Genomic DNA, 25,730 nt, shown 5'->3' on the forward strand with positions numbered 1-25,730 from the left:
TTTAGTCTTTCTTTTTCGTCATTGAATTCTATCTTTTGAAAGAATTTCCAAATCGACTTGTCTTCGGTCCCCTCATGGTTAATTTATGGTTACTACATATATATTTGTCCTTGCCACATAGCGATGGTAACGTAATTGCATATCGTGTGTATTTGTCGGCTAGCGTTAAAAATTCCCCATTCTTTTCAGTCCATGAATTGTTTTGCCATTTCAGTTTTGTAATTTCGTCTGCGAGATTTTGGCTGTCTACTAAAAGGGTTGTTTGGCGTAGGATAGATTCTAGGTCTTTCTGAAGCCATGCGTTTGAATCTGTGTTCTCGAATCGTCCACCAAATCTTGATGACAGTTTTTGTTCGTCAAACGAACGGACAATTTTTCATGGTAGTTTTTGAACACAGAGCCAGTTAGATCAAGTGTACATTGACTAGTTTTGGTATCCCAGCAACTTGCTTTAACGGTTCACGACAAGAGTACTGTCGAAACATGTTTTCTTTCAATCACCAAATTGATGCTGAAATTTTTTGTCTGCTTTTTTTTTTGAAGTTCTTGTACTAGAGACATCTAGCGTTGACTATTCGTAAATCGTCTTTTTAGGAAAACTTTGACGCAAACTAAACATGACGTTGTGATAATGGAGAGCTTCTTAACGAAGAGCAATGATAATGATTATGCCAGCCGTATAATCCTAATCATTTGTTATCTCTAAATTATCCAAGTGACCTTTACATAATTGTCGAGCTTCCTCTAGCAACGCCGAAATCGTCAGACACTCCACATCGTTTAGGACTGGCATTGTGTTCAGTTATTTATTGCAGAGCAAAGCAGACATTTTCATTCAAACAGCCTTTAAAAACACTGTCCCATGTGTGAGTTTTGTGGTCAAAGCCAGAATTTCTTCTAATTGTTTTAGTAATTTTATTTTTACTTGACCCGAACAGAAAGAGGCCAGCTCAATTGGTATTAGCATTGACAATAAGCTTTTTTATTATAGCCAAAAGATTTTTATGAGGTATGACGACCACAATACAAGTCGAACACATCGATTTGTATTTTGACGTCATTCGTCAAAGTCAGCGAACTCTGTCTGTTACATTGTCTAGACAAACTAAACGATGACTGATCATGTATAAGTAAAAGACAAAATTACAAAGTCAATGCGGAAGGCTTTTTTAAACAAAACTTTAAAGCCATACTTTTTTTTACGTGGGCGATCGTTTTGTATAGTCGGCGTGAGTTTTAAAAACGCACGAAATATTTTTGCCAGGTTTTTTTATATGATCTCACATCGAGCCCGGATGCTGATTTATTACGGCATATGCATCGATCTCTTTTTCTTTGTTTACGATGCAAATCGCATGTCCATCGTTAAATTATTCAACTGTTGCTTACCTTTGCTGTTTCCTTTTTTGGACGAGTTGCTCACGCAGGCAGCTAGATGCAAAGTGTTAAATATTTATTACTCTCGAATGACGTTTACTTTTTGAAGAAAAAAAAATACTCTGTAACTCCAAAACTAATGCGGTTAACGCTTTTAATTGAATTAGTTCTGTAAAAAAATTAATTCTTTTGAGGAAAACAAAAATGGAACGTGTCATTTTTTGCTCGTCGTTTGAGAATTTCGATTTTGTATTACATTTTCCAAGCTCGACATTTCGTACAATGCAGATGCCAATGAAGCACACGTATTAATGAGATCCATCTTCTGATTAGTATTGACTAGACACAACTGTCCTTACCCCATACATTCATTAGAATTCAATTGTTTTCTTTTACCTTGCTCGTTTTAAAATAAAAACCCCGCCTCAAAATGAAATATCTTTACAGCGAAAAAAGTCGTTACGTCAACAGGAATGTTTGATAATTATTAAATAAATATGCGTCTTTTCTTTAGAATTAAATCATTTGGTTAGCGTAGGTCAAAATTTTGATTGTTTTTGTTGTTTAAATCATTAAAATCTAACTCCATCCTCTTATTGAGGCTATTCAAATGGACGCAGATAATTGCTTTTTTTGTGTGTTTTTTGTTTTTAATGCGCGTCGTTAAACTTAAATAGGAATAGATTATAGATAACATCGAGATCAGCAGGGCAAATGGATTCGATTTTTTCTTCGAATATGCCAGATATTTGTGGATAATTTATTCATCCGACTCTTGACTGGTCATCCATGGACGTGGAATGAACACGGCCTGTTCATCGGGATGGACTCGTCTATTATTAACTCCACCTGCGTGATTCCCGAGATCTCCTCGTTATTTATCAGAGCAACAGAAATAGACCAACCGCTAGTCCAAATACGTCGATTGCCTCTTTTGTAAATGATTGAGAGTAGAACTCGCTTACCTAAAATGTCATTGGATAATATCAGGGCAGGTGCTTGAAAATCCTCGTCGGACATGGCCAGTTGTTGCTGCATTGCCTCGTCGTCACGGCTGGGATACTGGCCGAAATAACGGGAGCGTCCGACACGAGGGAACGGGATGAGCGACTGGCGTTTACCGACCCGCGGGAAAGGTATCAGATGCCGCTTGACTGTGAGATCCACGTTATTCTTCACGCCGAGGTGGGTGGGGGGATGAATAAAGAAACGTGCGGTAATTAAGAAAAACGATGAGCGCACTGACCATGTGATGAAAAGTTGTAACCAACCATCCAGTTGCTAGGCTTGTTGTTGTTGTTGCTGCCAAGGTTTAGCATTGTTCCTCTTGCGCTACTGCCGATGGCGTTGGCGATGAACGCGGAGCGGGAGCGACCGACCCGCGGGAAAGGGATCAGCGATTGCGACTTGAGAATCTGCGGCACGGCTGAATAAAAGACCCGCATAAATAAGAAAAGCTCTGTATAGCCTGGGTCAAACAAATCATTATTATATCCGAGAATAAGAAGCAACCCCCGTTTTTTTTTGAACTCCTGAAAAAAAAAATAATATAAAACGATGGCTAAAAAGAAATGTGGTATACCAGCATCGCAGGTAGCCAAGTAGATCACGAATAGGACGAACAATTGAATCACGGCGATCCTCATATTTGTCGTTAGTAACAGAGATCAAAGATTCTTTTTTAGCTTCCTGGACGCTTGTATGTGTGTGTGTGTGACGTCCCCGGTAGTGTCTCAGTACGCTATCTACTCACTACCCGGATCGTATCAAACTTCCGTTTTTATAATCTTCCGGCGGTAGCAGGAAAAAGGGGGCGTTTCTAAAGATCAATCCCATTGGCCAGCATTTTTTTCGTCTGTGTTTTTTTATGCTTGGATCCTTTTTAGCTTGCGCAACAGGTACACATCTCCCGCGTGTACTCCGATATTGAATTTGCTTTTTTTTTTCTTTTTCTGGGTTTAGTAAATTTTAAAAAAGGTTCTTCTGGTATATATTTAATGTGCGTTGAAGCTACAAGAGAGTGTTGACATTTATTCAAAAACAAAATAATTTTCTTTTGGCGGTTGGTGCGATATCGACATGGACTCGTTTGTCACGCGCAGGACCCAATATTGCGCGCTCTTAATCCGCCCTCCCAACATGGTAAACCCATCAAATAAAAAAAAAGCCTGGAGAATACCTACACCGTTATAGTTTAACGACAAAAAAAAAAAACTTTCTTCATTAGACTGTAGCAGCAGTCAAAGGGGATGACCATTTTTTATTGGGCGCAGGGTCCGTTTAAAGTTAATATGTAAAACATGGGGCGGAGGAAGCTTTTTGGGAAAAATCGCTGCACTAAAGCAAAATGAATGGCCCATCGTTTGTTTTTTTTTTTTCGAAGCTTTTTATAGAATTTTGAATTATGTGAGTCGATATTGAACGAATTCTACCAACTTTTTTTTTAGTTTAAAAAAGAAACAAATTTTTTTTTTTGGTTTTTAATGAATAAATTATAGTTTAAAGTTTAACGATTTTTGAATGTTTTGACTCTATGGGAGAATGTCTCATTAAAGTTCAATGACGTCCCGCAAGGATATAAGCATGACGTGAAAGCCATGAAAAAAAAAACTTAAAAGGAAGCCGAAAAGAATTTCACCCACGGGGCAAAGAGATTGATAACACATAAGATTAGACTCAACTCGTACCAAAACCTACGTCGATTAACGTTCGAAACGAGACGTTTGTCCCTTATTTCTTCGGTTATCTTCGACAAAAACAAAAATGTTGGGCGTGTCAAAGTGCGCAGAGGTTGCAAATACCTGACATTCTTTCAGTCTGAAGAATTCACGGTCGTCTGCTACTGTAGGGCAGACGATAATTAGATCTTCCTGGGTAGGGCATTTCTCTCTGCTTCGATTGGGGAAGTGATTCTCGTCTGACTGATAAATCGTTGCATTTTCAAAACACTAAACTTAATGTTTTCTCCGGCCGTAATATTGATTGCTTTTCACAACGAATCTTTTGCTTTTTCCTTATTGCTAGAGTTAGTCACTTGGAGAACGTTAGCCTGTCAAGCTCGTGTGTAAGTCTTAATCTCTTTACGGCATTTTCCTTGTTGATTTTCCCTTAAAAAAAGAGGAGAATTTATTCATTGCATTTGCAAAGTTTTTGGAACAAACGTAAAAGTTTAGTGTTCCAACTGAATTGACGGCCTAACTTTTTCTAGAAAAAAAAATGCGGTCTAACTTTTTGTTGTATAGTGCCGGAATTGAATTAGTCCGCCCCCGTAAATAAATAGCCCTGTCTGAATCAGTGTTTGTGTCTACATTGAACCTGCACGTACTCCACAGCTGGACATTGAAAAAGATCGAATCCAATAAATGATAATTTCGCAGCTTGGCGTGTAATTCACTCGCGAAATACGTCATTGTAAATCGGCCAACAAATCAATTAACTCCACCCACCTATTTTTTTTTGTATAGGTTTTTTACTCTTTTTACTCGTTACGTGTTGACTCATTAATCCCGTACGCGATTTATGGCTATTTACATTGAATTTCCCCTAAGAAGAGGTGGGGGGGAAAAGGGCAGAATGAAATATCTCTGTGAAATACCAAAAAACCAAAAACATTCCTCTTGTTTTTTGTATTTCAAAAACAAAAATAATCTCGAGCGTGCGCGTACTAGCAGACGATATGGAAAGAATGTTCTTTACTAACTGGGCGCTAAAATAAAACTGAGCAAGCAACTCTGTTTAAGTAAAAAAGAAGGGAAATAAAAACACACGAGGGGTCGAGATGAAAGAGCGACAGAATGTCCGTTCTTTTGGCACGTCTCCAGATGTTGTACATGTTTAGAGAAGATTTCCCTCGGCCCTTTAGTACAGACCGTCGTCGACACACCAAAAATGAAAAAGAACTGGAGTGTGAAGAGAAAAAGTTCTTTTGCCTTGAGGTTTTTCGCTCTAACTACAAGGTTGAATGAGGGAGAACTACATAAGTGTACAAACTGCCCGTCTTTTCTTTTTTATTATTATTTCCAGTGAGAGTTATTTATACTTAAGAAAAAAAGGAACGGAGGGACGTAACGTCGAGAGAGAGAGAGAGGGGGGAGCCGCCCTTGTCAGAGCAAACAAGCCCAGAGGCTGAATTTTTTTTTTTTTTCTTTTTTCTTTTTTGATTTTTCTTTTTTAGACTGCGCGTTGCCGCCATGTTGGCTTGGCAAAACAGAAGACGGACAGATCAGGAGAAGCCACTGTGAATTCAAGATCCCTCCCTTGTCCCCTCTCTCCCTTGACACCACGTCCAGTCAAGGAAGGCAGTTGTTTTTGTTTCGACCTGTCCCCACGTATAGCTGAACGAATCATTGTGATAGATTAAAAACAAAAATAGTTGTTGTTTTTTTGGGGGGTTTTTGATTGCCAGCTACTTGTACACCCCCGCTGGACGCCTGTCATCATGTCGAAGCCGGGCGATCGAAGCAGTGTAGCGCAAACTTATAAAATCGTCGTCGTGGGCGGGGGAGGCGTTGGAAAATCGGCCATCACCATCCAATTCATTCAGGTAAGATTCCAACATTTTTGCTGCCATTTAACGACAAACAAAAAGGCGTTTGTGGTGACCATTCGGATGTTGACGCATCTGTTTCACACCACCTCCCTTTGACCTTTTAAGTGCAAGCCCATTCTTCTCCCACACAGCATCATATCAGCAGCCCACAAGTTTCCTGTTTACTTTAGCATGCACCGATATCTGAGAAACAGATCACAGCCTGAATTTGGACTTTTGCTATCCTCAGTCGATGCAGTTGTTTAAAACAAAATGTCTGGAGATTGTTTTCGATACTCTAACCTGTTGCCTGACCATATAAGGTAACACTTGGCCTTGTTTGTTTTTCAGAGCTACTTTGTGACAGACTATGATCCCACCATTGAAGACTCTTACACCAAGCAGTGCGTCATTGACGATGTCGTCGCTAAATTAGACAGTGAGTTTTCATTTCATAAATCAGCTAACGTAAAATTTTTTAAAATTGATTTTAACCTCTACGTGGTGCCTCCTTTTCCCCTAAAGTCTTGGACACTGCTGGTCAGGAAGAATTCAGCGCCATGAGGGAGCAATATATGCGTTCCGGTGAAGGATTCTTGCTCGTCTACTCGGTCGCCGATCGTTCTTCCTTTGACGAATTGCCTCGTCTCCACAGGCAGATTCTCAGAGTCAAAGATCGCGACGAGTTCCCCATGTTGATGGTAGCCAACAAAGCGGATCTCCAACACCAAAGAATGGTATGAAATCATCTTGAAAGTCCTCCTCTAAAAGACTTGTTCATTCATTACGACTTTGTAATCGTACAGGTCTCATCGGATGAGGGCCACTCTCTCGCCCGCCAGCTCAAAGTTCCCTACCTGGAATGTTCGGCCAAGCTACGAATGAACGTAGACCTAGCCTTCCACGAGCTGGTTCGGCTCATTCGTCGCTTCCAAGCTCTAGAACGGCCGCTCACGTCTAGCAAGGACCAACGTCAAGCACGCAAACGGCGTAAGATGTGTATGCTCTTGTAACACAAAGCAACAAAACGAAAACGTTAAAAGAAATTCACAATCAACTGTCCCCTCTCCCGTTTTACCTCTACTCCCCCCCCCATCTCTTCGTTCAAATCGTGCAGCCTGAAGAAATCAAGAAAAGTTTGTCGCTTAATTTCCCTCTTCATCCTCCCTTGAAGACAGTCGCGCGCGCAAAGAAAAAAAAACGGAAAATGTCCTCAAGTGATTGCCAAATCCGCACAGATAACGTTTTTCTTCACATATATTCTTCGATGTTGATTCTTTTTGCCCACCGCCTCCTTTTCAATGTTTCAACAGAAAAAAAGGAAAATAATTTTGCAGCTGTTCTATAACTAAAAGAAGCTTCAGAGAATTTTGAGAGCTGACGACGTGGCAATCAAAAATTTTGTTTGCATTAAACAAAAAAAAAAAGAACTAAAGTAGCTGTGTGATCTAGACCCCTCTCCCATTTAACTCGACTATTTTCGAACTCGACGTTGGTTCGTTTTTTTTTCCTCTTTATCTTTTTTAATTGGAAGATATAACAACGATGTTATTTTTTTTCTGCCTCTTGTCTATCACTCTCGTGTATAGAGCTGTCCCGTTCCTCTTCTGCTGACTGATTCGACAAAGAATGCTGTTAATTGAATTAACAAAAGACAAAAAAAATACAATGGCAGCCTTGTTAGCCCCTTCTCACACTATATTTTCATTCACAATTGCTTTTTTTTATTGAATTTGTTTAGCTTTTATTGTTATTTTTTTTTTTTTACATGACTGATATTCTTCATGTTATTTGCGTTTGACCACGCCCTGCTTGCTGCCACTGCTTTTCGTTGTCTTTTTGGCGGCATCGCCACCTCCAAATAGCGATGTCAGCATCTCACTCATCTCAGGCATCTCATATTTAGGCATTTGGATGTTTTCCATTTCCTAGTTGGGAGCGAGAATCGTTTTAGGACTTGAAAATTAATAACGTTTATGCCAAAGGATACCTTTCTCGTTTCTGGATCATTCATCATTTTAGGCAAAATGAATATGAGAATCAATGGAAGGAACATCATCAGGACCTGTTCAGACATGAAAATATTAGCCAAATGGAAAAGGTAGACTTATTTTTGTTTTACCATAGGGGAGAAGAGGAGATCAGTGACTCTCCATTGCTCCCTTTGCTGGAAATAACGATAAGGCATTCCAGGTTTAAACTTCAAGGGATAAGTAATCTGACTAACAGCGCTGGGCTGAACATGATTAATTCTTCTGGCCCGAAACTTCCCTTTAGAATTAATATCCACTCTTACAGGTTCATAGTAAATGGATGGGTTGGACACTTCCACAACATATGAACCACTCGGCACACTGACTGAAAATGAGGCATCATCCCTAGAAAAATTGATAAAAATAGCATACAATTAAAATGGGATTTCACGGGAAAAGCCAAATAAAACAACGTTACCTAAGAAACGCTCTATATTCGCCACCGTCTATTAATACATCTGTATGCAATTTCCAGTCTGGATTCAACTTAGCCCAGGCATCTGGAGCTTGAACTTTACCCTCAATTTTAAACCATTCTTTACTATTTTCACCCTCATTACTTTTAACACATATTAAAAAAGATAAGCAAACAATTAATGTGGAGAGAAGCGTGCTATCAACTGATAACTTCATGACGAAAACTTGCTGTCAAAATCAATAATAAAACGCCGCCATCTTACAACATTGTCGCCTTTAACCGGTACCAAATTTTTTGTTCCAGATGGTTTAAAACAAGTGTTATATTTGCGGAAACGTATTGACAAAATTTTTATTACTATAAAAAAGGTTTTAGCGACGGTCTATTATATAGTTATTGCATATTCAAAATGACACGTATTCAACGGTAACATTTCTGAATCCAGCAGACGAGATAAAGCCATACGATGTTGTTGGAGAAGAGGAAGAACGAAATCTAAAGTAATATTTGTTTTAGCAGAATAATTCTAAAAGAAATTAGTCTGGCGTGGCAAGAATATGTATAAACAACCAACACAAGGCAGTAGAGCGACGTCTCCAGCTTACGTTGACACTTCGGGCGCCAGTCATTACGTCCACCCAGCTTCTTTCAGAGGTCCATCCCCTTTACCGTCCCCTGCAAATTTGAGGTCTTTCTTTAAACATAAACATGTCAACTACCGCGAAAAGGTTTCAACGATCTATTTTATTTCAAGCAGAACAGGATGCCTTTCAGCTGCAGCAAAACGATACAAATTTATAAGAAAGCTTTGCCACTTTCAGCAAATGGATTTCGAATATGCTCTCTGGCAAATGCTTTACCTCTTTATTTCTCCACAAAAAGTCTACAGAAATTTTCATTACAGAAAAAGTAAATTGCTTTCTGTTTATCTACTTGTATACCAATAGTCTCTACAATTGCCATCTTTCTGCGCAGGTTCTAAAGCCCAATTTGCAAGAGATGACCCAGCATTTTTGGTGTTGCTAGCAATGTGGCTATGTTGTAAGTTAATTGCCTTGCTTTAAATTTGAAGATTTTAATTGATTTTACTCTTTTGACATTTTTAGTTTCATCAATGGTGTTGGCATTTTTCTTGGATTTGTCAATTTTCAGCTTCTTCAAATTTCTCACGTACACCATTTTTATTGACTGCCTTCTAGTTGGAGCAGGGATTGCAACAGCCATGTGGTAACTAAATCTAAATTCTAATATTGGATTTAGAAAAATAGACTTTCAGTTTCATATTAATGTCAAATGTATTCTCATTTGAATTTTAGGCTGGTGGCAAATAAGCTGCTGATGAAACCCAATGTCAGAGGTGAAGATGTCGAGTGGGGTTATGCGTTTGACGTTCACCTGAACGCCTACTTTCCGGCACTGATCATCTTACACGTTGTTCAGTCTATGTTGTACCATGGTACGTGTTAAGATAATCTGAAAAGCCGAATTGATCTTGAATACCTGAATTTCTTTTGTTAGTTCTTATCAGCCAAGATTGGTATTCCGCGACGTTTGTTGGAAACACCCTTTGGCTGATTGCTGTTGGCTATTATATCTATATCAATTTCCTTGGATACAGTTGTGAGTACCCATAGTTGTTACAAAAAGAACCGTTCACCATTCTTTGTTTACATGATTTTACAGCTCTACCCATTCTACACAAGACCCGCGGACTTCTCTATCCGTTCACCGTGTTGTTCTTGATCTACGTCGTCAGTCTGGCATGCAATTGGAACGTTACACATACGCTGATAAACTTTTATCACGCCCGAGTCCACGTCATCTGAAAAAAAGTACGTCTCCGTTTATTTTTGTGTTTCATCTTTGATTCTCCATATATTCCGTTGTTTGCGTGAAACAACAACTGTGGTCGCTTTTCCCTCCGTCTGTTGTTGTTAAACGTCAAAATACTGTATTAACATTAACAAAAAAATAAAGACGTTTACCCACGTTCGGAGAAGATGCACCTATCTAAGGGAATTGGTAAACGTCAGCCACGCTTGTCAGGAATCGTTGGACGGTACATGACCCTCAACTATCCGTCCAATAATATGATTAATGGATTGATTTCCGATATTGTTCGGTTCCGTTGCTAGGAGGCATTTTCGAAGCCTGCATCTCGACAGCTCTAGTTGTACGCGTATCTGCTACCTTCGGATCTTGTGTTTTGTATTGAAGATTTGTTGATGCGTAACCATGGAGCGTTTAATTTTAGTTTCAATCCTTAACGATGCATTCGAATCGTTCAATAGAGTCCAATTATTTCACAAATTGCTATTGAATTCATGCCAGTCCGAGACTCATTCGCTCCTGACAAACACGGGAAACTAACTTTAAACTTCGACCGAAATTCTACGTGAAAAGAAAGAAGGTTTCAGGGTCATTACATTCTTTATCATGTTGGCCTCGTATCCTGATAAGCTCGCAACAAAGGTCCCTTGGAATCCCTTTATTTTCGTGTTCTCATTTCGTAACGTTCGTAATGATGAATAGATGCATGTTTTTATGCTGCCGCGTGTGTCAGCATCCCGTTGTCCTAACGACCCACCGGTTTCTCCTAGTGTACGGTCACCATGAACTGAACATATGACTCGATCTTCCTCCAACTCCTTTGTTTAACCGTCATATCTCATTCACGAGCACGTAGACCACGTACCCCACCAACCATGACTGGCAATTTTTTCTTTTTTCCATTTCAAACCTGTTGCAAATTCCAGGACTCCGGTAGATTGGTGCAATTTGGACGCAGAAAAACAAAAATCTGCCTAAGTAAACAGAATGTTCGCTTAAATATAGAATTTTGTTGACGTCACGCATCAGTTAATGGTCTTAGGTTAGCAGCGTTGCCATGCGATCGATACCGAGAAAGGCTTCCTTTTGCGTCAATGTGTTCAATGCCCCGAGTCCCGTTTTATTCAACACGACAGTCAGTGCCGTGCGAAACTCGTAGCTAGTTGGTCGTACGTCTCGTGTCTCGTGTACGTGTGAATCCTCCATGTGCCACTTTCATCCAAAGGGCACATGAATGAACACCCTAAAGGCACTAACGAAGAGAAACTGTTGGATCGTTCGTTTTTAAGCAATTTGATTGTGGCATTTCATCGCCAGGAATCTTTGCTCTTTCCCTTCTCTGCGTGGCAGAGTCACACATAAATGGTGGTACGCTTTAAGCTCCATCTCATCCAGGATTCCCGCACCCATGTCAAGGAGCCTTATGATTTCCATTTGAAACAACTTCAGTATCAAAGCGCTCCTTGTTTCATTGATTGATTTTCCTTTATTTATTTTCAACTCTGTTTGAACCAGTTGTTTTCTTTCTACTTGTACATCTCTTATCGGTATCATTCGCTTCTGTCCTTTCTTTTTATAACAATAACCAGTTCTTTTGATCAGATATATTTCCTTTTCTTGTTTCTCTTTACCTTGGTCTGGTCGTCAAAAATGGTGTGCGGGAATCCTTCGCGAGCGAATAAGTGCCCCGTTTTAGTTGTTCTTGTAGTTGTTGTTTGTGTTGTTACATTGCAATCTCAACCGGCCGTCTCCTACCACGTGGATGACGGTACGGGTGTTTATTACGAACGTTATCCTTTGCACGATCCCAATAAACCCGATAACGAGCAAATCAAATCGTCCCCCAACCGCAATGAATCGATTGGGGATCCCAAAGACGTGGATGATGATGGATTTTCCGTCAACTGTACGGAACCAACGATCCAGGACTTTCCGCCTGACATGTTTACGCAAGAACAGCGCCAAAAAGGTGATTTATATCTCAAAGGCAAATGTTAGAGGTCGTGGTTTAATTTATTCTGTATTTAAAATTATTCCCGTAGGCGGTGTCGTTGTCCACTTCATCCTCTGTATTTACACCATGCTGATGATTGGAGTCGTCATCGACGAGTATTTCGTCCCATCCCTGGAAATCATCGCCGAAGGTAATTTGCGCTTTTTAATTATACACAAAACATTTAATTAAATTATGTTTCTTTTAATATTTCATTTAAATATTTATAGTATTGCATATGAGCCCTGATGTAGCCGGAGCGACTATTATGGCCATTGGAACTTCATCGCCGGAATTGTTCATTAATATTGTTGGCACGTTCATCACGCAAGGAGATATTGGAGTCGGCACTATTGTCGGCTCGGCCGCGTTCAACATCTTAGCTGCACCCGCTTGCTGTGGATTATTTACCGGCTTTGTAAGGCGAACAAAGAGAATCGTAGTTTTGAAAAAAAAAAAAAATGATAAAAACATGGCTTTGTATTTAATGCAATCAAATAGGCCGTCCCGCTGGATTGGTGGCCACTTACACGCGACTGCGCAATCTATGGCTCCATCGTTATTGGATTGGCTGTCGTCGTGTCGGATAATCGGATTTTCTGGTGGGAAGCTATGATATTTGTCCTTTGCTATGGCGTTTTTCTAGCAGGTTATTATCAACTTAAACAGCGGCTTTGGCTTGTAAAAGCGTTATAATACCGACTCTTTATTCCTTTTATCATTTTAGTCATGTTTTGTAATCGAACTTTGGAACGATGGGCCAACGCATTTATTATGCAATTTCAAAGCTGTTGCGGCAAGAAAAATGAGAATGAAATTAAGGAAAAGGACGAACAAACTGCCATGCAATCAGGTCTTAATTTGAATGAAGAGATTCTGTTGGATTATTCATAATTCATTACTTTATGCGGTTCGATTAGGCGTCGCTGAAAGATCCTCAAGCATTACGAAAGAGCAAATTGAATTGAGTGACGCTGAGTGTCCGGCTTTGCAGGATAGGGGATCCCCATCGCCGGAGCCACAAAACGCTGCTGTTATTGAAGACGAACCGGATGGTCCAGTTAAATTTTTTCAGCCTCCTGAAGGCTCGTTTTCGACGAAACTCTATTGGTACGTCATGTGGCTGGGCAATTTGATATTCTTCTTGACGATTCCGGACGTTCGTCGTGGTAAAAAATGGCGACGGACGTATCCGCTAGCATTCTTTATTTGCATCCTTTGGATTGGGACTTTATCCTATCTCGTTGCTTGGTTCATCACTGTCATCGGTACATTTACTTGATGCTTTAATTCATTGTCAGATGCTAATTTAGTTTTCATTGTAGGATACACTTTGGGGATTCCGGATTCAGCCATGGGTATCACGTTCCTCGCAGCAGGTGGAAGTGTTCCGGAAGGAGTGGCCGCCGTCGTGGTAGCCCGTGCAGGTATATATTTTCTGAAGTTAGACTTTGTCAGAGGAAAGCTAATGATTTGTATCGTAACACAGGTAAAGGTTCCATGGGTATCAGTAACTCTGTTGGCTCCAACACCTTCGACATCCTTATCTGCATGGGTCTCCCTTGGCTTATAAAGGCGGCCGTTATGCCCGAATACCCCGCCGATGGTAATTTCGTGGCAATTAACTCTGGCGGAGTCGTCTATAGCGTCTTGATGCTGTTCTGCACCATTTTGGTGCTTTACTTTGCCATAGCCTTCAACAAGTTTGTTCTTGATAGGAAGATAGGTGCAATTTTACTGATTTCGTACATAGCTTTCTTAGTTCTGGCAGGCTGCTTTGAAATGAATGTTTTCATGCCAGTTAATGCACCCCCATGTTAGTATATTATTTAGATGAATGCAGTAACTAAAAGTTTTGCTTGAGCACCCAAATCGCTGATATATTTGCTTCTGTTAGGGTCACTTGGTTTACGAATGCAATACACAAGGTTAAAAATGTCAAAGAGTATCATTCCCATGGATCACAAGCTCTCGCCACAGCGCACAGTGTCACAATCAGAATCCCAAAAGACACACCAACCCAGCCCACTGTAGCAGAGGAGGAAGAGGGCCACTAGAAAGGCCAGTGAGCAAATTGTACAAGGCTGACGCTCGAGAAAGAACCCAGCCAGATAGAGCACCATGAAGACAGCATGGTTATAAAGAAGTAGCGGGTTGATAGGCTTGGGAATCAAAAGAACTGGAAGCAGCCATTGTAGACAGTACATTTTGGTGACGCGTAGATGCAGTTAGGTAATTACGATAATTGTTTACAAATTATTTTTCTCAGCATCTGTCAAAACGTTCTTGAAATTTGCTCTTTTACCACTATTGGTTCGTCAATCTATGTTCGAATAGATCGAATTGAGAAAGCCAAAATGATTTAGTTCTAAATTTAGATCCGTAACTTGAAGACTGTATTTCTTTACCTTTTTTGTTAGCAAAAACATGCCATCATTCAATTTTTGTTGTGTACGTTGCAAACACACGTACGGCTCATATGTCGTAATAATATTGTGCAATCAGTATTCGTAAGCTACCAGTAGATGCCTTTTCAACGCCAAATTCGACGATAGATGGCTTTATTGGCGCTATTTATGAACTTGAAATATTGATTGGAGCGCCGTTTAACACACTTTTTTATACACAATTCCAGCTTAGCCACTAGATGGCCAATATAGCATAAAGGAAAAATGAGAGGGAAAAGAAAGAAAAAGTAAATAGAGGTAAAAGGTTCCATACGCCACACGTAGGATTACAGTGTGAAAATCAAGCAAAATCTTTCTAAAGATAACTGCAAATTACATTTTCTTGTGCAGACGACTTCCAACCACTCCCGTTATTAGTTTGTTCACAGACCAAAATTTTCCGAATGCTACAGAAAAACACACTCTAGTTGTTGGTTTTTTATACAATGCCTCTTTTTCTGATGTGGCGAACCACCTATAACTTGAGGTCGTCTAATCACGACGTCTTTGCAAGAAAGCATAAAACTACCCGTGATTACGCCCTCGAGGAGCAACAGTTGGCAACAATCCCTTCCAGACTAATAATTAAAGTCTTAATTTGAGCGTGAAACTACGCTGTAGAAAACCTTGCTTTGGGTGTACACGCTGTTCTTCTATCAGCACGTTTTTCTACTTGCTGACTCCTGGCGTGCGACATTCTGAAAGAACAACCGTTAAAAAAACAGCCAAAGCTCTGTCATGCAAAACGGTCATGAACGATTGGAGTCAAAAGGTATATAAAATACTGTTACTAGAAATATCTGTCAACTTTGAAACGTTTCTCGAATCATTTTTTCTCGTCAATTTATTTTCTCAAAAATGCCAACCGATTCTTTTCTCCTCTAGATGTCCTTGACAAAATATCGTCTGCTGGTCATTCGGTGCAGTTTTCACACCACGAGGCAATTGTACTCTTGCTTTCTTTGTCGTTTTCAAGAAAAACCATTTTGGAACGAGTGTGATGAACCAGTTGCAAAGGCAGTCGTGCAATAAGGCGTATGGATACAAAGGTGAGTGAGAGAAAATGTCTTTCCGTGTAATTAGGAAATAGTAGTGCCCTAGTGTGCCGTTATGTCGACACGAAATGGCCCCTCGACATGCTGGTGAGAGAGTGGCTCTTCCGAACTTGGGATTGTCTATTGGACAGTGCTAACGGATTTTCATTGCAATTGTGAATGAAATTTGCTCCGTGTAACTATGGTACTTTCGTGATAGCAGATGCGGGTTTATACGGGATCAGTTTATTTTTGTATCTAAAGGCAAATGAAAATTGATTTGAAATGAGCCTGGTAGAACTAGAAAAATTGATCATAGCTTTGATTTGAATCCAACTACAGTTTGATTGTCCTGTAGATTGTGAAACTAGCGAACCCAATAAGTTAAAACAAAAGAATGTATTTTCGTTAGCTATTAAATCAGCTGGTTAGAACATAACTGGACATTTCTGCTTTGGGATTTTGGCTTGTTATTTATCCGTTAGTTACACAATTATTCGTTTCTCAGTTTCAGTGATTTGTCCACGTTGCATTTTTCCGGTAACTGCTTTTTGCCCCGTTCTTATTTTTTCTTTTATTTTTATCGTTTCGGTCAAACTGATTTGAACGTTTTCCGTAAAACATTTGCCGTTGTCCAATCCGATTATGAATTTGAAGATCTTGTTCCCTGGCATTAGAAAGGTCACTTTATCGAGATGAAAACCCATAAAAGATGTTTAGAAAGTGGCGGAAATCCTCTTGTGTGTAACTTTTCAGGTTCGTCCATTGACGTCATTGCAATCGCCGAGTTTGAAAGATGCACACTTTCTCCATCTCTGTCTACAATATTATCATCCAGGTAAATCTTGACGTATGACAGTTTTCACCGTTACAATAATCGTTTCCCCCTTGCAATTTTCAAGTGCACGCAGCGCACGCCTTGATGCAGTGAAGCAGAGAACCAAAAGGGACGCACGAGGATGCCGTCCAATGACCGATACGCTTGCTACACGTCTACGTGACCCCAATAGTCCAGCAGTAGTGAGCACCTAGTTATTAGTTTCTGCAGGTATTGGGCGGCCTAAATTAACATCCGTAAAACAACATTTTCTCTTTCAATTACATTTATAGGCGAAAAGAAGCTCACTACACGTATACATGAAATTGATATGTCTAGAAGGAAAACGTGAATCAGGAAAGATTTTTTTTTCTTTTTACCTTCTTTATTCAGGTAGCAGGTGTACTAATTACGTGGCAAATGGATTATACATAGACAGCCAACAACAGCTTTCCTTTTTTTGGGGTAACATATGATGCCCCACTATACCGTGCTCACATCAAGTATATTTATGACATTGGAAAATAAAAAAAAAAATTAAGTCTCTTGTACCCATTTTGTCAAGAACATAATTTTTTTTTCTCTCTCTTTAAATAGGGAAGCATGACATAAACTCGAGTTTAGTGGCCTACATTCCGATACTGCTCTTAAACACACTGGCGAAACCTGTTTGCTTCAGGTAAATTATAAATCATCGTCCAAAGAATCCCTGCTAGTACGTACACGCTCGTGGTCCAACTGGTTGTGCCGCCCTAAAATTGAATTGATTGGATGGCCTTTAATTTATTTAATAGCTCCAACTCATCTGAAAAGAACCGTAACGTATATTACCCGAAGAACATCGTCTAGATTATTGTTTATAGATATAGGTTGGTGTTATAGATATAAAAAACCGTGAGAAAACATGGAAACAGTTTGGCCACGCGACCAAGTGCAAAACATCTAGTCGATGTAGAAAAAAAACACATTAAAGTTGCTTTAACCTCACTGTATTGTTATCTTTCTGTGTGTTTATGTTTTGGTAGGTGCAAGGAATGGGGTTGCCGTTTCGATGGGCGGAGTCGAGAAACTTGCTGGAGCACAGGCAGTCACGTGACTTTCAAAACAGACAAAACCTTTTTCCCCGGCTTGTTGCTCCTTTTCCTCGGCATATAAAAACCACCGAGTCGACTCTTGGCCAACGTTCATTTACCATCCCGCAATCCCACGGCATTCATCCAAACGCAGCTCCGTGATTACTCGAATTTATTCTTCAATTAGTCAGGTAAGTTTTTATTTATAAATTGACTTTAAAAAAACAAACTAATTGTTCCCCCTCAGCAAAAATCGAAATCTTACAGGGGAAAATGTCATTTTTAAAACTAAAAAAAAGAAAACGAGGAATTTACTTTTTTCGTGACCTCTTAGTGTTGATGCAATTTGTTTTCAACGGTATTTATCAAGAAATTCCCGTAAAAGTCAAACAATGGGGAATTTTACGTATTTCCTGTTTAAAACAAATGACTGGGTCACTAACCTTTTCCGTCATTTGTTTTCATCGCATAGGTTGAATTCTCGCAAGACGTAAAGTTGAGTCATCTTTGAATTTAAGAATCCCATTTCTTTTGTGGCTAAATTTCAAGTCAGCTGTTTAACGGGAGGCAAAAAAATGAGGAAATTGGGAGAGGTATGGGCTACTTTTCGATGGTTTTCCATGGGAGCCACGTGACACAAAGAAGAAAAGAGGGCAAGGCGTTCGCATCCTCCGCAACCCCAGAAAGAACTTTTTTAAGCCCAAGGGGAGTACACACGGCGAGCACCAGCAGCGAAAAAAAAAATATCTGTGTCAACTCACCGTGAAGTGCTTCATAACGGGAATCGGTTCCGTCTTTCCTTTATTCGGTAGGGTGAACAAGGAAATAAACCCAAGTAGTTTTTTTATTTCTATCATCGAAGAATATCAGCCATCTGCTGTCGTAGGTTCGTTTTTCCGGTTCTTGGTTATGGAGGGAAGGGTTTTTGAAAATTCAATGAACTCGGAAGTGCAACTTGGACGTCATTATTTTTCGCACGAGTCAACAACATTGTTTCTTGTCAAACGAAACAATATTTAACACTAAACCGTATCTTTTCTTTTGTTATTCCCAAACAGATTAAAACATAAAGGAAATCATTATGGGTCGTCAACACCAAAATTTGGGATGCTGCCTCGTTGCTCTAATTGTCCTGCAATTGGCCCTTCCAGCTTTGGCCCTTCCTCAATTGTTCAACAAAGTTGCTGAACAAGGTAACGCAATTCAAAAATCTTTAAAAATTTGAATATGAAAGCTAAAAGTGCTTAGTAACAGGTAGGAAATTCGCCGTCAAGCCCAACTCCAACAAGAAAGTGATTACCGAAACCAACGAAATTGCCGTATAATCATTCAACTAACCTAGAAAAGAATGGAACGAATTAATGAAAAATCTGTTTTGTTTAGCCATCTGAACAGCAGAGCAGCGGTGGATTCCAGTGGAGCAACATTTTGGGCATGCTCATCCAAATGTTTTTGGGCAGCACTTCGGGCGGAATCGACAAAGCCGACTCTGGAGTCAACGCCGCTCAGGTACGCACTGCAATCAAATGTTAAGAGACGCACAAACAGACACGTACACACACAATAAGAAGAGACAGACATCTGGTAGATTCTTCCCTTTTTTATTTAGTTATTTTTTTGTTTTAAAATAATCTTGGCTTCTGGGGATCCCATAAAAAGATTGTCTGATTTCGAGGAAATGCTAAACAAAGAGCTGGACAGACTGACTCCGGATAAGTAGGCAGCTGTGAAAAGAAAACTTTGTTTGGCTACAATCTGACACACACACTTCTTGGCTTATCTTTACAATTATTTCTCAAATTAGTTTTCATTTTTTTAAAACGTTCCAAATTAATTAGCCGTAAATTAGAGAAGAAACGAGAGAACTGCACTTTTTCATCTTTCAAATTTCTCTTATTTCCTTGTCTGTCTTTTCTTCCATCCCCATCTCGCGTAAAATCAAAACAAAACATAAAAACCAATCAGGGTGGCTTCAACTGGATGAGCCTGGTCAACTTGGGCCTGCGTCTGATGCTCTCCACTTTGAATAACGGCGGTGCTGCGGGACTCGACAAGGCCGATTCCCAATCCGGTTCTGCTGCAGCCTCCCTTTCTCAGGTATATCACTATCAAACCAAATCATCTTACCTTAGCCTCATCTTACCAAGCAGCCACCATTATTTATTTTTTTAATCTATAACAAAACACCCCACATTTCAATCATCACTTCTTTTACCTGTTCTGTTTCTCGCTAATTGGTGGCTTGTGTAGTGGGAAAGGGCTTTATTAGGTTTCACATTCTTCGACACTACGACACTTACAGAACAATATTATGATCAAAAAGAGTAAAGCTTCAAATGTTATTAATAATCACGCTGCCGGTCGATCACGTAACCCAACACACACACTAGCCAAAAGAAAAAGATAATTTAATTTCATGTGTGGAAATGTCAATCATAAATTTATGTAGGGTTTGCTGTTGCCTCTGATGGCCAGCTTTTTGGGTGGTCAAGAGAAGGCCGATGTCGCCTCACTGGCCAAACAAGCCGGCAACGTAAGTGTTCCCATTCAAAAACGGTAGATTCATAATTCAAAACAAAAATGCCGAATGGATAAGAACAAACTTGTGACGTGACAATACTAGACAAACATATTCTTGACTAAATCTATCCCCTGTCATACCTTTCCTATCACACACGAACGACTTTAATTATGCGACATTGGTCATTGCATTTTTGTGCTTGTCGTTTTTTCATTTAAAATTTCATGTTTTTCCCTTTTTTTCTGAAACATTTAGTTGATTCAGCTGATTTCCAGCTTGATGGATGCCCTGAAGGTTAGCTTCTCCCAACGTAGCTCTCAAGCCCGATCCCTCGGAAACAAGGACCCATTCTCCGATGCCGCCGTCGCCGCCGTCACCATCATGAAGGTAATGAAAATTATTTAAACATTTTTGGGTAACATGATTCATCTTATTATTTTTTAAAATTCAGGGTTACGTTGATACCCACAAAACCACTGATGAGGTTTGCATGCAACGTATCATGTGTGACGCCAACAATGCTTGCGCTCGTGACGCTCCCGACTCCGGATATCTTTTCTGCCAGCTCGGAACGTACGTCCTAAAAATAGTCATCTTTTTTATTAAGAAGTAAAAATTAATGTTTTGTGACGTTGTTTTGTAGATACGCCGCTGGATACCTTTTGGAAAAATCGACTTTCACCCCATTGGACGCTTACACCCAAGCAGGACGACAGGGCCGCACTGGCGAGAGCTGCGCCCAGATCTACTCCCAGTGCAATGAGCTCTAAGGAACAACGACACTTTAATTATTTGATTGAAGCTTTATACTCTTTTTTTTAAAACTTCCCCAACAACAAACGATAACGATGCCCTTATTAATTTCCTAATTTAAAAAACAACAACAAAAGACAGAAAAGAAAGAAAAAGAATTTGATCTAATTTTTGTTGCACTCAACGGGCTGGAACCGTTGTCCATTATATGTGAAACTATTAAGCAAATCTTGTTGTCATTATTATGCATTCGTCTTTTAATGCTATTGTAATGGCTAATGAAAAGACACATAAATTATTTCAAGATTCTAAAAACAATTAGCTTTTGCTGGGTGAAAAGAGGACAACACAAGAATTCTTGTTAAGTAATTTCCTACATTAATTTTTTTGTTGTCTTTGAAAGAGAAGAATAAACCTCGGAACCGAGTGACATCTGTTGTTAGAGTTTTTGACCACAAGGCACGAGGTAATGATTGGTGGTTGTAACAGACGAACACACCTGAGAGACATGCCTCGAAGATGAAAGGTGAATAACCTGTGGTTCTTCTTAAAAGCCTCCAGGTTTTAGTTTTCTTTTGGCTGGTTTTCTTGTGGTTTGAGAAAGAAGAACGCGGAAATGACCGCCATGAGGTTGCTGGAATAAGGAGAAGGAGAAGGATAGGATTTCCCAGGTATACACTATCCTTTTTTTTCTATCAAAGTATACCTGTCTGTGAAGAAGGAAAGAAAAATACCGTTAGTCTACTTGGTTATTCCCCCTCCACCTTCTTATTCTTGTCGATTTTATCGTCCCTCTCAAGTGCGTCTCATCTCAACCTACAATGATGCACAGATTTGTATTTTTGGGGATTGTTATGAAACGAGCTACTCTGTGATGCAATTTCTTTAAAAAACAGGAGATTTCAACAGTAGAGTATGTCACTAACTGCGAAAGAACATGGTATTGTTAAGATGAACAATCTGTTTTCATTACTGTACCATAAAAGTGGGTATTGAACAAATGGTTTGATTTTTTTAAGGTGAACGACAGCTGTTCAGTCCGAAAAAATTAAAGGCGAAAAGGACGTGTAGCAAGATAACAATCAAAACCCCTGGCTATTTGCTTCAGTATTATAAAGTATTTTGGAAACAATTCGAGTAGAACACGACACGAAACTATGGATGAATAAAACCCGTTATGGTCAGCGAACTTTCGTATTTTCCCAAACATAAATAATGGTGCTGATTCTCACTGGAGAAAAACGTCACATCCAATAGAGTAGGAAAGAAATTTTCTTTACAGTTCAGATCATCTTATCAGAAAAAAAAAATGTTTTAAACGGTTTCGTGTTTATTTTTGTTTCGTTTCAGGGCAGCCTCAACAACTGGTGGAATACGTTTGTTTTGTCAATGATCTCAACGAAATACCGCTGCCATGTACCAAAAACGGTGAATAACGCTGAAAAAAGAAAATGAGGACAAACAAGTTTGTGACGCACGATTTGTTGCAATCCCGCTATTAAGCAAGAAAACTGTATGAATTCGTTTCGTTTTACCGGGATGCTGATTAAGCAAAAATCCTCTTGACCTACAAGCACAAGACGCCATGAATCTGAGGTCTTCCGGCGCCTTGTTTGCAACAAAAGGAAGAGGCCCAGGGTACAATGAGTTTATCAACCTTTTTTTCTTTTTAACGCTTTTCCATTTTTTTTTTTTTACAAAGTTCTTATATCTTGTTTCAAATTCCAAGGTTAAAGGTATAACTAACGGGTCAGATTATTCCTCTCTATTACGTAGGAAGAATGTCAATGTCAACCCATCGACTATAGAGAAAAAAAAACGAAATTCTTAAAGCGTGTGGAAAAGAAACTGTGAACGAACTCTCTGTTTCTTTTTGACCATGAAACGATTAGCTTGCACCACATACAATGCTAATACCCAAGCCATAAAACTTAATATACCAGAACTCTCATCATTTCCCATCAATCATCGGGTAAACTCAACGATCCGTCACATGGTTTTACTTCTATCTTTTTGTTTTACAGAGAAAGGAGTATCTTTTTTTATATATATAAGAAAATTGGTTTTCACATTCTCCCCTCAAGGTTTGGCGCAATTTTCTTATTTGCCTCCGTCTGTTCCGGGTGTACTGAGCTCAAAAAGACGAGGAAAGAAATGGCGAGCAAGAAGAAGAAAGAAAGAAAGAAAGAAGAAGGAATAACGGCTTATAGTGGCCCCTGCTCACAGCGTGTGCGGATGCAGAGGTGTTTCACCTATTCATAGGCTACCTTTTCGATGGGTTGCGCACAGCAGAAGGTGGGTTTCGTCCTCCAGCTAAAAAAGACGAGCCATCGCAGCAGAGAGCATCAGTCGACTCTTGGACGTTCTACCGTGCGCAACACAAAGCCAGCTCAAGTCATTCTTGTTTCAACAAACTTGTAACTCGCAAATCAATTCAATTTAAAGAAAATGAAGCTCGCCGTTTTGGGTTCCCTTGCCGCCGTTGCCACCACGGTCGTGGCCAACGATCAGTACCAACAGAACGAAGATCATTACGAAGAAATGATTCCAGAGTGAGTCTTGTGTTTTCTATCTCATTTATTTAAACCTGTTTTCATTCTAACATTTTTTTTTTTTGCCATTGAGAATAACTTGATTTTTTAACAATGTCTTTTAGGGATGAAGATCCTTTCACTAGCCGCTCTCTCGCCAACAGCCCCGTCCCTCTGCCCGTCTTGGCCATGTTGACCATGATGAACTTCTTCAACGCCCTCCAGGTATACACCCTTTAATTCGTATTTGCGTAATTTGACATTAAATGTTTAACGTTCACGTATGATTTATTTGTAGGAGGATTGGTCTGAGGAAGAAAGCCGTGATGGAGATTTAGATTCAAACAACCCCCCTGGTCGATTTTCAGGTGTGTGGAAGCGGATGAAGGGAGTACCTGGCGTTTTGTACGAGACCTCTTCCATGATGGCTCCTTTGACTCTGCGCTACATGCTCAGCGAGGATTCCGATCATCCTCACTGCCAACAAGTTATGCTCTGCGAATTGAACGTCAAGGTTAAGCAACGTTTCGGCAAACCCGGAGAGATCGCCATGCAGTTGGCTAGGTGTGAATTCAATCTAGTTTTTTAAATACTAACTCCTGTACTTTAAAGGGGAGGAACAACATGTATTTATGTGTTTCTTGAATTTCCTCCTCCTTTACGTTTTCAAGTTCGATGGCCGGTTACGCCCTGGGCGGTAAGGACGCTCAGCGTTACGATTCGTTGGTGGATGCTGCCCGTAACGGACGTCGTGGTAAGGAGTGCCACGAGCTCTATCCCAAGTGCCCGGCCCGTAACGAGAGCTCGGCTGTTCCGGCTCTACTCAACTTGGCCAGCCGCCTCATCAAGAACTAAACTAAATTCTTTACCTTCTGGGAAACAAAACTAACACAAAATTGAATATTTATTATAACCCCTCCCGACTATTTATTGTTTCGGTAGCTCTTCTCAAAAAGACTGTTTATCGGTGCATCGGAATGACGTGCACGCACACATGCAAAACGACATTAAGTGCATGGGGGAATATGGCCGTCCAGGGTGTTTGGTTTATCCTTCTTTTGTTTTGAAAACCCTTTCTTTTTTAAAGAATTCTTTTTTAACAAGAACAGCAACCCCACACTCAAATGACGGATGTTATTATTGTTAACTTTGGTTCTCTTCCACAGTACCCTCGGTACCCCTCAAAATTCAAAATACACTCGGAAGATTACAAAAAATTTGTTTCTTAATTTTTCAAAATTGTAATAATCGTTTTTTATATTTTTATTCTATTCCACCTCTTATGGCAATCCGTTTTACCCCCCCCCCCCCCCCCCCCCCCCCAAAAAAAATAAAAAATAGCGGCCTTTTTTCCGTTTCACTGCTATCGCCATCTACCGGTCGATAGCAAGCCGATATTTTTGTTTTGGGGACGGAAGAAGGGGGGGGGGGGGGTTCAAACGGATTGCAATAGATTGCATCAAACTTACCCATTCGGCAACTCAAGTGTGCATATGTTTTTCTTTGATAATTATTTTGTTTTGCTACTATGCTTGGTAAACTGCAATCGTGCCCAATATTTTTGCCTTTGCATTTTAGGTCTACTCTTACGTGATCTATACCTGATTCTGTGTTTTAAAGTGATCTGCTTTCACAGCTACATTCCTGTGTTCTTTTCCGTTGGTGTATGGTTGTGAATTGAGGTAAGTATATGCTATTATGCTATGTCACTAAGTACGATAGGGAAGGCAATAACTAAAGTTGATTGAGATCTATTCTGATTCTCCTGATATCCATCTCAATAGGTTTTTATTTGCTTTTCAACATCCATTTCATAGTTGGACGTGTGGCTTTGATTAATATTGCCATAAAGACTGCCAAAAATGGGTGTGGTATGGAAACCCAGAAATGGCATGAGTTCAACATCAAACATGGATTAGGTACTTATCGGTTTTTTGTCTGTCGAAAAATTGAAAAAGTATTTTTAATGCTATTATTTTGCATTCACAGAATTTTAGGGGAGGATCAAGTCAAGTCTGGAAGTGTTACAGGATGGAAGAGTGAGCCTACAGTTGAAAAAAGAATGAGAGTGCATTACCATTAAGGTATGAGGTAAAGTAATAGAGTATGCACTTGTCTAATGAGAAGTACTATCTTGTGTAAATGAATCCTGTATAACAGCAATGCTTTATAGTTCTGTCACAGCTAGAAGCCTCAAATAATTCTGCTGCTCTTGCTAAAGAACAACTTGTCCTTTACATTCAGAGTGTTGGTGAAGCTGGGTATTTAAATGGCCCTAAATATGTTTCACTTCACTGGCGTTGCAGCGATGAACATCATACATGGACTCTAGGTATGAAAAGAATTTCCTTGGAAAATTTTTGAATTTATGACGA

General features: G+C 39.8%; 7 protein-coding genes and 1 long non-coding RNA gene across 10 annotated transcripts; 6 read left to right on the top strand and 2 right to left on the bottom strand.

The window, feature by feature from the left end:
* Positions 1-1,594: 1,594 nt before the first annotated feature.
* Positions 1,595-3,111, bottom strand: LOC130702536 (uncharacterized). Its single transcript, XM_057524221.2, has 4 exons — positions 2,960-3,111; positions 2,649-2,803; positions 2,343-2,550; positions 1,595-2,226 (listed from the first exon to the last, which is right to left on the bottom strand). Exons 1-4 carry the CDS (start codon positions 3,021-3,023, stop codon positions 2,138-2,140), a joined length of 516 nt encoding a protein of 171 aa, XP_057380204.1. The 5' UTR covers positions 3,024-3,111; the 3' UTR covers positions 1,595-2,137.
* Positions 3,112-5,555: 2,444 nt separating this feature from the next.
* Positions 5,556-7,032, top strand: LOC130702534 (ras-like protein 2). Its single transcript, XM_057524219.2, has 4 exons — positions 5,556-5,920; positions 6,257-6,344; positions 6,431-6,642; positions 6,712-7,032. Exons 1-4 carry the CDS (start codon positions 5,816-5,818, stop codon positions 6,916-6,918), a joined length of 612 nt encoding a protein of 203 aa, XP_057380202.1. The 5' UTR covers positions 5,556-5,815; the 3' UTR covers positions 6,919-7,032.
* Positions 7,033-7,590: 558 nt separating this feature from the next.
* LOC130702528 (ER membrane protein complex subunit 7 homolog) lies at positions 7,591-8,617 on the bottom strand. The gene is made up of 4 exons (XM_057524212.2): positions 8,357-8,617; positions 8,028-8,283; positions 7,896-7,970; positions 7,591-7,833 (listed from the first exon to the last, which is right to left on the bottom strand). The coding sequence occupies exons 1-4, from the start codon at positions 8,569-8,571 to the stop codon at positions 7,693-7,695; spliced, it is 687 nt and encodes a 228-aa protein (XP_057380195.1). The 5' UTR covers positions 8,572-8,617; the 3' UTR covers positions 7,591-7,692.
* Positions 8,618-8,799: 182 nt separating this feature from the next.
* On the top strand, positions 8,800-10,345 carry LOC130702439 (protein unc-50 homolog A-like). The gene is made up of 7 exons (XM_057524108.2): positions 8,800-9,044; positions 9,114-9,265; positions 9,332-9,397; positions 9,463-9,583; positions 9,673-9,812; positions 9,875-9,976; positions 10,040-10,345. The coding sequence occupies exons 1-7, from the start codon at positions 8,914-8,916 to the stop codon at positions 10,180-10,182; spliced, it is 855 nt and encodes a 284-aa protein (XP_057380091.2). The 5' UTR covers positions 8,800-8,913; the 3' UTR covers positions 10,183-10,345.
* Positions 10,346-11,145: 800 nt separating this feature from the next.
* Positions 11,146-14,122, top strand: LOC130702503 (sodium/potassium/calcium exchanger 3-like). The gene is made up of 8 exons (XM_057524176.2): positions 11,146-12,155; positions 12,229-12,330; positions 12,410-12,597; positions 12,681-12,828; positions 12,907-13,032; positions 13,100-13,447; positions 13,505-13,606; positions 13,669-14,122. The coding sequence occupies exons 1-8, from the start codon at positions 11,837-11,839 to the stop codon at positions 13,998-14,000; spliced, it is 1,665 nt and encodes a 554-aa protein (XP_057380159.1). The 5' UTR covers positions 11,146-11,836; the 3' UTR covers positions 14,001-14,122.
* A 1,341-nt stretch (positions 14,123-15,463) lies between these two features.
* On the top strand, positions 15,464-16,890 carry LOC130702559 (uncharacterized). The gene is made up of 4 exons (XR_009004347.2): positions 15,464-15,675; positions 16,417-16,498; positions 16,563-16,708; positions 16,771-16,890. It is a non-coding gene; the product is annotated as an uncharacterized LOC130702559 (long non-coding RNA).
* Positions 16,891-17,722: 832 nt separating this feature from the next.
* LOC130702508 (uncharacterized) lies at positions 17,723-21,142 on the top strand. Of its 3 annotated transcripts, XM_057524189.2 has the most exons (9): positions 17,723-17,741; positions 18,609-18,743; positions 18,805-18,869; positions 18,934-19,059; positions 19,516-19,647; positions 20,000-20,083; positions 20,327-20,458; positions 20,523-20,644; positions 20,715-21,142. In XM_057524189.2, exons 2-9 carry the CDS (start codon positions 18,632-18,634, stop codon positions 20,839-20,841), a joined length of 900 nt encoding a protein of 299 aa, XP_057380172.1. In that variant the 5' UTR covers positions 17,723-17,741; positions 18,609-18,631; the 3' UTR covers positions 20,842-21,142. The 3 variants fall into 3 exon arrangements, with proteins under 3 accessions (XP_057380172.1, XP_059351734.1, XP_059351733.1); XM_059495751.1 differs by lacking the exon at positions 19,516-19,647; XM_059495750.1 differs by lacking the exon at positions 20,000-20,083 and having other exon boundaries at positions 17,724-17,741.
* Positions 21,143-23,165: 2,023 nt separating this feature from the next.
* On the top strand, positions 23,166-24,346 carry LOC130702533 (uncharacterized). Its single transcript, XM_057524218.2, has 4 exons — positions 23,166-23,376; positions 23,481-23,580; positions 23,654-23,919; positions 24,027-24,346. Exons 1-4 carry the CDS (start codon positions 23,273-23,275, stop codon positions 24,208-24,210), a joined length of 654 nt encoding a protein of 217 aa, XP_057380201.1. The 5' UTR covers positions 23,166-23,272; the 3' UTR covers positions 24,211-24,346.
* Positions 24,347-25,730: the final 1,384 nt, after the last annotated feature.

This window comes from Daphnia carinata, chromosome 6 (genome assembly GCF_022539665.2).
Source record: "Daphnia carinata strain CSIRO-1 chromosome 6, CSIRO_AGI_Dcar_HiC_V3, whole genome shotgun sequence".
NCBI lineage: Eukaryota > Metazoa > Arthropoda > Branchiopoda > Diplostraca > Daphniidae > Daphnia > Daphnia carinata.

Bases quoted from the DNA above. Each gene is read 5' to 3' on its own strand.
- LOC130702536 (XM_057524221.2), bottom strand. From the start codon at position 3,023: ATGAGGATCGCCGTGATTCAATTGTTCGTCCTATTCGTGATCTACTTG. The intron at 2,804-2,959 runs GTATACCACATT...TCTTTTATTCAG, and splicing joins CTTGGCTACCTGCGATGCTG to CCGTGCCGCAGATTCTCAAG. The intron at 2,227-2,342 runs GTAAGCGAGTTC...GGAATCACGCAG, and splicing joins ATTATCCAATGACATTTTAG to GTGGAGTTAATAATAGACGA.
- LOC130702534 (XM_057524219.2), top strand. From the start codon at position 5,816: ATGTCGAAGCCGGGCGATCGAAGCAGTGTAGCGCAAACTTATAAAATC. The intron at 5,921-6,256 runs GTAAGATTCCAA...TTTGTTTTTCAG, and splicing joins TCACCATCCAATTCATTCAG to AGCTACTTTGTGACAGACTA. The intron at 6,643-6,711 runs GTATGAAATCAT...GTAATCGTACAG, and splicing joins ATCTCCAACACCAAAGAATG to GTCTCATCGGATGAGGGCCA.
- LOC130702528 (XM_057524212.2), bottom strand. From the start codon at position 8,571: ATGAAGTTATCAGTTGATAGCACGCTTCTCTCCACATTAATTGTTTGC. The intron at 7,971-8,027 runs GTAAAACAAAAA...ATGTCTGAACAG, and splicing joins ATCTCCTCTTCTCCCCTATG to GTCCTGATGATGTTCCTTCC. The intron at 7,834-7,895 runs GTATCCTTTGGC...GCTCCCAACTAG, and splicing joins ATGATCCAGAAACGAGAAAG to GAAATGGAAAACATCCAAAT.
- LOC130702439 (XM_057524108.2), top strand. From the start codon at position 8,914: ATGTATAAACAACCAACACAAGGCAGTAGAGCGACGTCTCCAGCTTAC. The intron at 9,266-9,331 runs GTAAATTGCTTT...CTTTCTGCGCAG, and splicing joins AAATTTTCATTACAGAAAAA to GTTCTAAAGCCCAATTTGCA. The intron at 9,398-9,462 runs GTAAGTTAATTG...TGACATTTTTAG, and splicing joins GCTAGCAATGTGGCTATGTT to TTTCATCAATGGTGTTGGCA.
- LOC130702503 (XM_057524176.2), top strand. From the start codon at position 11,837: ATGGTGTGCGGGAATCCTTCGCGAGCGAATAAGTGCCCCGTTTTAGTT. The intron at 12,156-12,228 runs GTGATTTATATC...TTATTCCCGTAG, and splicing joins GCAAGAACAGCGCCAAAAAG to GCGGTGTCGTTGTCCACTTC. The intron at 12,598-12,680 runs GTAAGGCGAACA...GCAATCAAATAG, and splicing joins GTGGATTATTTACCGGCTTT to GCCGTCCCGCTGGATTGGTG.
- LOC130702508 (XM_057524189.2), top strand. From the start codon at position 18,632: ATGGGTCGTCAACACCAAAATTTGGGATGCTGCCTCGTTGCTCTAATT. The intron at 18,870-18,933 runs GTATAATCATTC...TGTTTTGTTTAG, and splicing joins CCGAAACCAACGAAATTGCC to CCATCTGAACAGCAGAGCAG. The intron at 19,648-19,999 runs GTATATCACTAT...AAATTTATGTAG, and splicing joins CTGCAGCCTCCCTTTCTCAG to GGTTTGCTGTTGCCTCTGAT.
- LOC130702533 (XM_057524218.2), top strand. From the start codon at position 23,273: ATGAAGCTCGCCGTTTTGGGTTCCCTTGCCGCCGTTGCCACCACGGTC. The intron at 23,377-23,480 runs GTGAGTCTTGTG...AATGTCTTTTAG, and splicing joins TACGAAGAAATGATTCCAGA to GGATGAAGATCCTTTCACTA. The intron at 23,920-24,026 runs GTGTGAATTCAA...TACGTTTTCAAG, and splicing joins ATCGCCATGCAGTTGGCTAG to TTCGATGGCCGGTTACGCCC.